General features: G+C 50.8%; 1 protein-coding gene across 4 annotated transcripts in view; it reads right to left on the reverse strand.

Annotated features, from left to right (window-relative positions):
• Window positions 1-13,043, reverse strand: part of ZBTB7C (zinc finger and BTB domain containing 7C) — a 157,279-nt gene that overhangs the window by 11,586 nt on the left and 132,650 nt on the right. For all 4 annotated transcript variants that reach the window (XM_030237587.2, XM_030237588.2, XM_050986723.1 and 1 more), the window contains one exon: window positions 321-1,514. In XM_030237587.2, coding sequence (XP_030093447.1) covers window positions 321-1,514 — 1,194 coding nt within the window. The remainder of the gene's footprint in view (window positions 1-320; window positions 1,515-13,043) is intronic.

A 13,043-nucleotide genomic window follows, 5' to 3' on the forward strand; every position in this document is an offset into this window, starting at 1 on the left:
GTTGAAAATATCCTGTTACTTATTTAAGCTTTTGTCCAGTGAGGGGATGGATCCAGTGAGCTGTGGATGTCATCCACAACCCACAAAAATCAGTAGGTTCTTTTTCTTCCTCCACCCTCCCATCCTCCCTTTTTAATTTTTTTTTCTTTTTTCTAAAGGGACAGAGATCATGCCCTGCTTTCTTCCCTACTTTTGTTCTGGGATGAAAACTCTGCTGAGTTTTCTCTGATTGGCAGCTGAGAAATCAGTCATGGGTTATGATGTGGCCCCTCCAGCCACCACCCCATTCCCAACACACGGCAGAGGTGACCAACACACACCTGGTAAAGCGAACTTCACAGATATTGCACATATAGGGCTTCTCCCCCGTGTGGGTCCTCATGTGCCTGGGCAGCTTGCCAGCTCCCATGATGACTTTGTTACAGATGGGACACTGCTGGGATGCCTTGGGCTTTATTTTCCTCTCTTCCTCCAGGGGCCATGGGGGAAAAACTCCTCCAAACTGGGTAGCACTTAAGAAATTGAGATAAGCGCTGTAGTCAGTCTCTGCCTTAATATGCCCTAAGGGACCTGCTGGGGTGTTGGCAAACATGTCCTTGAAGAAGTCATTAGGGAAAGGAGGCGGAGGCAGGTCTTCCTTCTCCTCCTCTTCCTTGATCTTCCTCTTTTTGATCACCAGATCCAAGGGGCCGTTGTCTACCTGTGGCTCCTCGAGCTGGGAGAAGGAGTTAAAGTCGCCGTTCCACAGGTGGGGGAAGAAGCTGGGGGCGAAAGGAGACAGAGCTGGCCTCCGTTCTGGGATGTTTGCCTTAGGGTACAAGTTTTCACTCAGCAAGGACTCTATGGAGAAGTCTCGTATCATGCCCAAGTGTCCAGAGGAGTTACTGGCTGGGAAGTGATTTGGAAAATCTTTAGGTGCTTCTGTATAAGCTTCTTCGGTGAGATCGGACTCAGAAGGGCTTTGGTGGCAGCTTACTTCTTGTACATCAGCTAGGTTCTCCTGATTGACAAAATCTTCAACTTCCTCCTCCTCCTCTTCCTCCTCATCTTCATCTTCATCTTCATCATCATCGTCATCCTCTTTGTCATCTTCCTCCTTGGCCTCCCTGTCGGGCTCCATGATTTCAAGGCAGACGTTGATGATGCTCTGGATCTCCAGCATCTTGGCGGCGCTGAGGATGTGCTTGACGTTTGAGGTGGTGATGGTGAGGGTTGAGGTGTAGGCGAACTCGAGGATGGCAGAAAGTGCTTCAGGCTTGACAAAGTCAATCTCGTAAACATAGGGCTGGTCTGTTAAAGTGCCGGTAGTGAAGAGTTTTTTGAAGTACTTGCTGCAGGCAGCCAGGACGGAGCGGTGGGTGCGGTACTCCTGGTCCTGCACGATGAGGATGACATCGCAGAGGAGCCCGTCGTGCCGCTGCTCATTCAAACCACACAGGACCTCGCTGCTGTGGTTCGGGAATGGGATCCCGATAAGATCTTCAATGCCATTGGCCATATTCTCATTTAGTGCCCTAGGACAAAGCACCAACAGCAGAGTGTTAGCAGGGCATTGCCAGCTGATAATGCCAAAAGGATGCTGCCTTCTCCTGGGGTCCTTCCCTCCTCTGCCTCACCTGCCATCACCTCCTGCCTGCATGTCTCAGTGCATCTCTAGGCCACCTCCAGCTCCTTCCATATCCTCTGCTTCCCTTTCCCTCTCCTCACCTCCCTTCTTTGTCCTCAACGTTCTCAATTCCCACCCTGCTCACCTTTTCACAATCACCACATGCTCCCTCTTCTCTTTCGCAGCCCTCCCCCAGGAACCTTGTGCAATGACTCCCTACCCGCCACATTTCTTCCGCGTCCTCCTGGAGCCAGCATTGTTCCAGGCACACATTGGATTTGCCCTGCCAGGAGATATGTGGGGAAAATGTGACGCTGTATTGCTTCACACTGCCAAGAGCCAGCACCTACTCTGCTTGAAAGAGATGAGCCAGGGAGTGCCCATCTCATCTACGTGAAAGAGATGAGCCAGGGAGTGCCCATCTCATCTATGTGATTGTTTTTGGGGCTGGTACAACTGGACATCCCAGAGAGGAGGGTCACGGCCTCCTGCTGCAGCAGGAGAGTAATCCTTATGGATCTTCAGTTCTACTCCAAGCCTGGAAGCTATGACATGTCACCTCACATGGGGACATGCCACGTAGGAGTGTCCTCCCGAGGGATCTGGGAATGAGGAGGAAAGCAAGGATTTGTGTCACAGTGTGTACCTGAACACTGAGAGGAAGACAACCAGGTAGCAAGGACCTGGCCAGACACAGAGTGTTGTCTGCTATCTCTTCCCATGAGCTGAGCTCTCTCCATTCCCAATCCTGCTTGGACTTGTCAGCATGGTATCAAAATGCCCTGTGCATCTGGCAGACTTCTTCCCCTGCTAGAGCAGCTTTAGCTTCAAAGGAAAACTCGGAAGCAAAAAGCCCACACCCAAGAGGAAAACCTGATTTTATTTTTTTTTTTTTGCCATTTTTTAATCTGTAAGATGTTTCCTCTTTCACATGGCTCCAGCAGCCCTTCCACATGAGAAATCCCAGGAAAGGAAAGTGATTTCCTCCAGCAGGCAACGAATACATTAATCCCCTCACAGACAGAATACATCAAACAGACAGAATAACTTTGAATACACTAACCCTTGGAAACCCCCAGGACACAGAGCATGTGTTCATGCAGTGTCACCTCTACCAGCCCTGGCCCTGCTGCAGGTAGACACTTGGTTCACAGCCAAGGGACAGAGCAGTTAATTTCCAGGAGAGATCAGGGCAAGTGAAAGCAAAACTGCAGCCCCACTCCATCCCTTCTGCAAGGCTGACACCACCAGGCAGGCTCCCCAGTTCCACACCATGCCCCCTCTGCAGCTCTCCTGGGATCCATTGCCATGTCCTGGCTATCCTTCCCTGCTCAGTTTCTGGCTCTGCTGATTCAAACCTCCTTCCAAGCCACCAGCGGGGACCTGGTTTACTTCAGCTGGCTCCTGCCCTCCCAGCTGCCTCGGGGATGGAGAGAAGCCTGGTCTGATGGAGGCTGTCCATGAAAACCTGTGCTTCACCTTGGCCAGCAACCCTTGGGAAGCCTGGGAGGCCCGTAGAGGGGATCAGCCTCTGCAGGAAACGTTCCCGTGGGAAAAGGAATGCTGTCTCCCTTTTCCTCCCTCCCTAGGGAGACCTTGCAGGTATCTCCCCCACACCTAACCAGCGCTGCCAAAAACAGATGTGTGGGAGCCAGAGAGTGAAGGTCTCAGAGGATGTTGCAGCCTACAGGGAGGTGATGGACCACAGGCCAGTGGGGAGCCACAGGGATGGGGGACAGTGTCCCTGCTCAGTGAAGCCTCACAGGGATGGGGGACAGTGTCCAGCTGTCCCTGCTCAGTGAAACCTCACAGGGATGGGGGACAGTGTCCAGCTGTCCCTGCTCAGTGAAGCCTCACAGGGGCTGGAGGGCAGCCCCAGCTACGGGAAGCCCTCTCCAGCCAGCTCCCCTAGCCCAGAGCTGGGCAGAGGAACCAGGAATCACATCTAGCTCCGGCCAGGGATGTTTCCAGCGGAAGGAGGACGCTCCAGCCCCTCATCCCATGGTGTGCCCATTACCTCCACACTAATTACGTCGGTTGTCTGAAACAAATTGATTCATTACAGTGTGCTGTGCTTAACCATGTTAACCAGCAACGCTCCTCTGAGATCCTGACCAGCTCTGTATCAAATCCTCCTTGAAAACCGCCGATAAATGACAGTAAATCTAATACCTTCTCCAAGTGGAGTGTAAGATAATAAATAACCCCTGAGCCAGGGAGGAAAAGACAGCTTCCTTTCTAGGGCTTTGTATCCCGAATAATAAGCATGAGCAATTAAATTTCTATTGCTGTTTTTATCATCTACTCATTTATTTTTGTTTGGAAGGAGCCTGAGTGTTAAAGGAGCTTCTTGCATGAAGGAACGTGTCTTCCTATTTTCATCTTTTACTGCCAGATCACCCTAAATGCCAAAAATCAGAACAGCAGAATATTAGACTACCCTGAGAAATGTTTTTATAGAGGGTTTTTTCTGGACACTAAGCTTCATTCTCCCTAATTAGTGGGTTATTTGCTCGACAGAAAGAAAAATTAGAATTGTGAGATTGGGGTATGATTATATACATAGATTTTACACATATAATTTGTATGTATAAAATATATTTTAAAAATTACAGGGTTTTGGTGGAAATTAGCTATTTTTCCTTTCTTATCCCTCCCTGGTCCTCCTGAGATGTGGTTCTGTTAACTGCAGCATTTAGGCAAGCCGATAACTTTACAGGATGCTGGCAAAATTGAAGGTGATTCATGTCATTTAAACCGGGGGTGAGGGGGGAAGAGGGAGAGAAACAGCCCATTCATTTGCATGCATTTGCATTTTTTAAACTCTCAGGGTGGTTTGACAGCTCTGGAGCTCAGCGAGCTTGAGAAATGACCTTATGGTTCCCATGCCCCCGGGGAGGTTGATGGCCAGAGGCTGGAAGTGTGCTGAGGCTGACGTTTTCCTTCCTTCCCCTCCCTCCTCTCCCTCCTCCTGCAATCCCCCCTTCCCATCCCCAAGCCAAGGGTGGGGTCCTCAATAATAACAGGCTTAAAAATAGCATCTGATGGTGACAAATGTCACCAGTGCACACACACACACAGACACACACACGCACGCAAATGCTGAGCAGGCAACACGGAGTTAAACAGACAAAAATCCCATTTTATAATAGAAAATTACAGCATTGTTAAAATAAACTGGAGGGAGATGGTGGAAAGGGTGGAGGGCACCTAAAATAAATGTATTCTGCAGATGATGCTGTGAAACATTGCATTTATGGTCATGCTTAAAACTCATTTGTTACTTTCTTGCCAGGAAAAGCCCCACTTATAAAAAAATGATGGTGGGATACTGGATTGCTCCCCCCACATTCTGCCAACAGATTTAGACACCTGAAGCTGCAGTAGAAAAAAAAGAGGGGTTGGGGGAGCTAAGCTTTGTCCCCTTTTTGGGTGAAAAACGCCAGATACAAGTCAGGGACTACAGCAATTATCATAAACCACCTGCAACGTGCACTCCCTGGGTGACCCAAAGCTCATTCAGGCACTCTGCTGCTCAAAACCTCCTTCTTTTTTTTTTTTCTTTAATAGTCTTTTTTTCTCCAACCTCCTTCACTATAATACTGAAGGATCTCAGCATCTCCAAACCAGCAACGTAAATCTGACATACCAGAGAGAGGCAAAATGCTGATTTTAGCACCGTGGTAAGTAAAAACCAGAAGTACACTCAGTAGATTATATAGACATATGCACAGAAAAGAGATAAAGCAAACTCGTGTTGCCTCTGTTTGTTTGTAGGGGTGGAAATGGAGCACTGACACAGCCCGGAGCAGCCCTGGAAAGATGTGCCAGCCCTGGGGAGGGACAGGATCCTGTCCCCGGGTCTCAGTGTTGCTCAATGGCAGGAGCAAGAGACCTGTGACCCGCGAGGGCTCCTCACCAGCACTTCCCTTTCCCATCTCCTTCCTCAGCCCCGCTGACAACGCCCTGAAAAGCCGAGCCCTTGGAGGAGAGAAAGGCTGCCAGGGGGAGCCCAGGTTTGTGCAATGTGTGGCTGCTGGTTCAGGGCTGTGTCAGGGATGGGGGATGTCCCCTTCCCATCTACCCGCGGGGACAGTGCTTCACACCCTGAGTCTTGGCTGGGAGATGGCAATTTTGGCTTTTAATTGTTTGCTGGCACGCAACGTAATTGCTGTAACATGCAGCGTTTCAATATTTTAATACTCTAATATTTAAATATATTAATATTCCAGTACATTAATATTTTATTATTTGTATACTTTAGATGTTTATAATTTTACATTAATATTGTATATGTTCATATTTTATGTGTCTTTATTTTATATTTTGATTACTTGCATTGAGATTTTCTGAGCTTCTCATTTTAAAATGTGCATTGCTTGGCCTTCTCTTTGCTATGATTTTCCCTCAGGTAAGTGCTGGCTCCTGACTGTGCTTCTTTTTTCTGTGCCTACAGTGACTCTCTGTGGGAGCGCCCCCCCAAGATATGGGGGTGCCCCAGGGCAAGCAGGGGATGCAAAGCAGCTGCCCCCCCATGCCAGGCTCATTCTGCATTCAGCACAGTGGAGGAAGGAGCCTCAGGCTCTGGCTGATCTCTGCCTGCTCCTGGTGTCAAAATGTCATTTTTCCAGGCAAAACAAGGTGTCTCCAGTTCCTCCCTTCACCCAGCCTGTGTGTGTGTAGAGGGATTCAGGGTGCAAGGCCAGGGGCAAGGCTTGGGGTTGAACATCCCTGACCACTGCTCCCCCATCCCAGCCAGCTGCTGCCCCCCCACCCCTTCCGAGCATCCCTCGGTCCTCGCTGACACAAAACTCCTGGAGGAATTCCAGCTTTACCCCTGAAGCATGAGACCACCCAGCAAAGCATCCCAGAGGTGTCAGAATCAGGCTTTGGGGGCTGAGCACGCCAGGCCGCCCCAGGCTGCTGACCCTGTCAGGAGAGGGAGTCAGAGAACCACAAAATGAATCTCAGAATGGTTTGGGCTGGAAGGGACCTTAAAGATCATCTCCTTCCACCCCCTGCCATGGGCAGGAACACCTTCCACTCTCCCAGGCTGCTCCAAGCCCTGTCCAACCTGGCCTTGGACACGATGGGAGAGTCAGTAGGACTCTTTCTTCACCCGGATTTATTTTCCATCAGCACCTCCCCGGCCCGGGGCACTCAGCACCCTGAGGCTCAGATGCTTTGGCTCTGCTGCTCTGCTACCTGCACCTCTTTCCCAATCCCTGCTCCAGGCTGCAGGAGTGGAGGCAGCAGCCAGGGTGGGCTGGCTGCTCTCCCTCTGCATCCACCCATGGATGTGCAGACCTGCCTGCTACATCCACCGGCCCATAAATATATGTGGGTTATTTTTCCCCCCACCCCCAGTTTTATTTGTGTCTCTTCATAATGAGGCAATTAAGATGTGCATGTGAGATCACCGTAATCTGTCAGAATATTACAGCTACTTTCACTGAGGTATGCTGGCCAGTGATTGATCACTCCTGCTCCTGTTATTTGGTAGAAAAACACTGGCACAGGTTGCCCAGAGAGGCTGTGGCTGCCCCTGGATCCCTGGAAGTGCCCAGGACAAGGCTGGACAGGGCTTGGAATGACCTGGGATAGTGGAAGGTGTCCCTGCCCATGGCAGGGGACTTGGACACAGTAGTCACTTCAAACCCAAACCAAACTCTCATTCTATTTTGGTGGATTAGGGATGCTGAGGTTTTGTTCCTGCATCCTCCAACTGCTCCACAACCTTGAGCAAGTCCCTTGTGCAAATGTCCTTGAGCAAAGCCACCCACACTGACACCCCACTCACAGCCAGCCCCACAGGGACAACACCACTGCCTTGGCCAAGCACTTCACTCCAACTGGGAAGACCAAGAAAGACTTGGGATCCCCAAATGCCTATTTGAAGGCCAGCAGAGAGGTGGGATTGCTTTTTTGTTAGAAAAAGAAGGAAGGTGTAAAACCTAAAAAAGGTAACTATTGCCTTCATATTTATTCCTTACTATGGGGGCACACCTCCCCTCTGAACACCTTGTCTCCAGAAGAACATGTTATTAAACCACCCACCCCAGCAGCAAGCGTTTCTGCCCTCCAGCAGGAAGGTGGGGCAGAGAGCTCCTTGCCTTTCAATCACTTCCCTGGGATGCCTGGAACGATGAGGAAAATGTGGCGACATCCCACTGCCTCCCTCGCAAGGAAATCACCGGGGTTCTGAGGGACACCAAAGGTGGTTCTGAGGGACACCAGCCTCTGCAGACCCAAAGGTGGTTCTGAGGGACACCAGCCTCTGCAGACCCAAAGGTGGTTCTGAGGGGCACCAGCCTCTGCAGACCCAAAGGTGGTTCTGAGGGGCACCAGCCTCTGCAGACCCAAAGGTGGTTCTGAGGGGCACCAGCCTCTGCAGACCCAAAGGTGGTTCTGAGGGGCACCAGCCTCTGCAGACCCAAAGGTGGTTCTGAGGGACACCAGCCTCTGCAGACCCAAAGGTGGTTCTGAGGGGCACCAGCCTCTGCAGACCCAAAGGTGGTTCTGAGGGACACCAGCCTCTGCAGACCCAAAGGTGGTTCTGGGCAAGAGAAATCACCATGGTAGAGCCAAAGGTGGTTCTGAGGGGCACCACCCTCTTCAGACCCAAAGGTGGTTCTGTGCAAGGCAAATCACCATAGTTCCTAGAGACACCACCCCTCTGGAGATCCAAAGGTGGTTCTGTGCAAGAGAAATCACTGAGGTTCTGAGGGACACCACCCCTCTGCAGACCCAAAGGTGGCTCTGTGAGAGGGAACCACCTCACAGCAACACCACCAGGGTTTTACTACTCCAGGAACTGTGACCAGTCTGGGAGACATGGGGTTGAGCTGGGAAAGTCTGGGGTTTTCGACTTTCAGCTGAGTTCATCCACACAGAAATGAGGATCACGCCAAAAACCCATGGATTCTGCCTGGATCTGGACAGAGCAGAAGAGGGAAGAGGTTTCCAAAGCGATGCTTTGGATGGAAGGATGCACAGAAGGTGGCATTCTCCTTGGGAGAGGCTCGCTGGCAGCATGGATGGGGAGGAAGCCCCGGGGTTGGGAGCAGAGGTGGCATCACCCCGCAGGTCTCCTGGCAAGGGAGAAGCTCTGCAAATGGAGCAGGTCAGCACAGTTTGAAGGGATGCTCTGTGGGACACCAGGGGCAAAGGCCAAGCAGAGTTCCCAGGATGCTGGCACAGATGGAGGGCTCCCTCTGACACCAGTAGGAGAGGGGTGGCCGAAGAGCCCAGCCCTCCATAGGATGTGTGAGATGGAAAAGCCTCAGAAGTCGAGCATGGTTTGATCACATAATTAAAGTGCTTAGGCTTCAGGGAGTGAAATCACAGGGGTGACCTTCACCCTGCTATTTCTTCATTACTTACTGGACTTGTCAGAATTCATACTAATCTCTGAACAAAATCCTTGGGCATACAAGGATTCATCCTTACCAACATCTGGCTGGCAAGTTGAGCCCATGTGAACTATTTATATTTGCACATACTATATAAAACTGACCTTTTTTCCAGCTGGAACTATCAGTTTCCTATAAGCAGGCCACAACAAAAGCCATATTCACTGAAGTCCCATCAGGGAGTCCAAAACAAGAGGTGTTTTAGAAACATCTCCAGAGTTTCCAGTGATCCCAACAACAACCCTTTCTCTCCTCAGTTTCCAAAACCCATGCAGGAGTTTATCCAGCCAAGCAGATCTGGGGCACATAAGTGCTGGAGATCTGCTGGAATCTCTGGTACAACAGCACTTGGGAAGGTCCACAGGAACTATTTCCTTAGGAAGGTGGTGACAGGGGCCACTCATTTGCTCACCAGGACGTAGAGGCCAAAGCAGCTCCTGTGCCCTGTGTGAATCCATCCCATGGAATTTTTAAACCCTCTTTACACACCTCAGCAAATGTAGACCTTTGAACAAATCCATCCCTGCAGGCTGACTCCAGCTACCCAGAGTCTACATGAAGTACTCTGTACTTCATCACCTTTGTTTACACAGATATGATCTGGCAAAATTGCAAATTATGAATCAAATCACCCCCTCAGTGAGCTGAAGAGCTGGGTGCTGCTGGTTGTAATGGGAATTTGCTGCTGCTCCATGACCACCAGGACCTGATCCCAGTCCATATAAGACTCGATTTTCTGTCCTCAATTCCTCTCTGGGGAGGAACCTGTGCCTGAAGTTGAGCTCTTGGGTGGCACATGGTGATGAACAGGTTGAATTCATGGCAGGGCAGGGTGGTGGAACTACCTGATCTTTAAAGTCCCTTCCAACCCAAGGCCATTCTGTTGATCACATCACCATGTCCCATGCCCCTCCCATTTCCTTGGAACCAGTTCTCAGCCCCAGATAAACACCAACATGAGCCCCCTGTCAGGGCCAGAATAGAATTCAGTGCCTGCTGTAATTGAAGGGCCATGTTTTCACTTTGGTTTCCTTCTCCCAGCTTCCTTAAATTGCTCGTCACACTGCCCAGTTTCAGGATTTATATAAAGCTCCAAAACCAGGAGCTCCAGGTCACTTCTGGGTGGCAGCTTGATGAAGTCTGCATGCTGCATGACAAATGCCATCTGATGTGCTGAGCAGGCCTTGGCAAAGGGGCATCCTGGTGATAAATGGTCAAATAAACATAAACAATTAGTGGAGTTACATCAAAGGCACCACCTGGCTCCAGATGGTTGTTTGAGGGCTTCATCCACACACAGAGCAGGGGCAAATTAATTAATCACAGCATCTAGGCAGGTACCAGAGAGAAGACTTTATAGAGTGGTCACACAGCGACCACAGTCTTTTCTTACAGCCTCGTCCCTCCGTTCAAGCATTTCCTTGGAGGTCTGGAGCTTGAGGGCATGGTGCTCTGGGCATCAGCTTCCTACTGCTCCTCTCTGCTGAGGCTTCAGAAGGCGCTGCACGGCTGAAGATGCTCAAGATTCTTTTTCTTTTTCTTGAAACCCATTTTTCTTGAAACCCTTGAAACCCTGTCTACACAGCTCTGTGTGGCCTTGATGGTGTCCTGGCCGTGTTTAATACGACGTCGCTGGTACAGGCAATGATGCTGGGTGAGTGCCTCCTCCCCACCCAAATCTATATGCACACACTCAAAACACATGTGGGAGGGGGGAATATGTTAAGTGAAACAGGAGGGTTTCCAGACCTCCTCTGCAACCACCCCACTCTCATGGAAACTCATTCACACCTCAAGTGACACGCTCCCCCTCCCACACCACCAAAATGAGGAAAAAAAGAGAAAGCAAGAGGAAAACCCCCACCAGAGATATGCCCATGCAGGGTATGGCTGAACATCAGGTTGCTGGTCTCCCCAGCAGCTCTGGCATGAGACAGATGAAGGTCCATGAGGTATGTGACATTGCTGGTGGCATTTCTGCCCGTGTGTGTGCAGCCACTCTCCTCCAAAACCTTCCCATCGTGCCCAGACCCTGCTACAGGGAGTGACATAGGACACATATACATATATAGGATACATCCCTATTAACACACAACATTACAATCCAATGAGGACATCAGTGGTAGGTACCTCCTTCCAGCACAGCCTTAAAAATAGCCAAAAAAGCCATTTCCTCCCATTCTGAACTCTCCTGGGAAAACACGCCAGCCCCTTCACTCTCTCTCGTCCTGTTCTTCTTCAGAGCCAGAAAAAGGAAAATTTATTTTTTTAAAAAGGCTCCAATTGAACGGCCTGCACACACTGGGTGGGTTTGCTTCCTGACAAAATAAAAAAAAAAAAGAAAAAAAAAAAAAGGAAAAAAAAAAAGAAAAACCAACCAACCACGGCGGAAAAATGTGCCCAGCTTAACCATGGAAAACTGGTTTGGCTGGCGTCCCTCCGGAGTGGACAGGATTGTGAGGGACTTGGACTCGGATCCGGGTGAGGCTGTCACCAGCCTGCTCATGAAAACACAGCTCCAAAATAAATACATTTTTTGAGGGCTCTGAAAAAGCAGAGCATGAAGGATGGGGAATTTCCAGCTTCCCCTTCTCCCCCCCCCCCCACCCCCCCCCCACCATCAACCCCAAGAAAAGCCAACCAACGGGAGGACTTTGGGAACAAAATAAGAACGGGTCAGAGCGCTTCGCACATTAAATCCGAAGCCAGATTGTGTGCCTGCCCGCCAGCCTGAGTCACCGCGGGAGGGTGGGGAAGGGGGGTTAATCGCTATTTCGTGCTGGGTGTGGGGTACACACGAAAACACTGTGATGAGAGAGGCGGTGCAGTGTTTGCGCAGGCTTAATATCCGGCTGGGAGAGGTACAGGCAGCCGCCAGCAGCGGTGGGGTGGGAAGCTCAGCCTCGGCAGTGGCATTGTTGCCGCATCAGCTGTGCCCCATCCCCTGCCCGCAGGAGTACTGCCCTCCACCACCCCTGCCCAGGCTCCCTGGCAGCATCACTGGGTACCCACGTGGAACACCGTCCCCTGTTTTGGAGGGGTTTCTTGCTGATCTGCATATTAGTCCCCCCGTATCACCCCTCCAGAGGAGAGCCCAACCAGCCCCATTCGCTCTGGTCGGATGGTGCCTAAGCCTGAGGTGTCTCCAGACTCCACAGCGAGGCGAGGGAGAAGGTTTGTCCCTCGTTCTCTTCCAGTAGGACAACCTCAGCTAGCTCAGCATCCGCTCAAAGCCCCGGCTTGCTTGAGGCCAAGCCCTGTAAACACAAGCCTTGGCTTCTCCTTTCAGCGCCCGCTGTGCCCTGCGCTGCTGACGGACGGCGGTGTTGCCGTTCATTAGCTCAATACATCCTCAACAGGTATTTAGGAGGAAGTAGCTCAGATTGGGTCTATTTAACTCTGGCATAACTCAAAATATTCTATTCCTGCTTGGCTCTCATGAGAGGCCTTGCAGCCTCAATTGGTTTGGTATTAGCCATTTCAAAGTCCTGGAGCCTCTAAAGACACGGCTCAACCGTGCTTACGGCTTGGGCCATGAGCGTTCCCACATGGACATGAGGTGGAATTTGGGGAGGTGTGCTCATGAAAGGGGCCTCTCTGCAGAGCCCCTCGGCCATGCAAATGGGCAATTCAGCTTGCAAGACAACACGCCCCTCCAGCACCACCACCCCATCATCTGAACCATGGGGCAGAATGATAGTCCCGTGGCTTGTCTGGTGGTGTCGCAGTCCACCCACACACAGGATGAAACTTCCAGACCCTGACTCAGAGACCAAACAGACCCAATGTTACCTGTGAAGTGTCTCCCCTGGAGTCACCTACAGGCCCTGCCCCATCAGAGAATGGAGTTAGGCAGAGTGAGTGAAATCATGCATCTCTCCATCCGTTGCTGCCCCGCAGAAGAGCGTTCACAAGATATTCCATCCAGAGAACAAGAGGTGATGGCGTTTAAACAGAAAAGAGGTGGAGATTCAGACTAGCTTAGAGCGAAGAAACTCCTATGATGAGGGGGGAAAACATGGCAC

The sequence above is a fragment of the Serinus canaria genome, chromosome Z, assembly GCF_022539315.1.
Source record: "Serinus canaria isolate serCan28SL12 chromosome Z, serCan2020, whole genome shotgun sequence".
NCBI lineage: Eukaryota > Metazoa > Chordata > Aves > Passeriformes > Fringillidae > Serinus > Serinus canaria.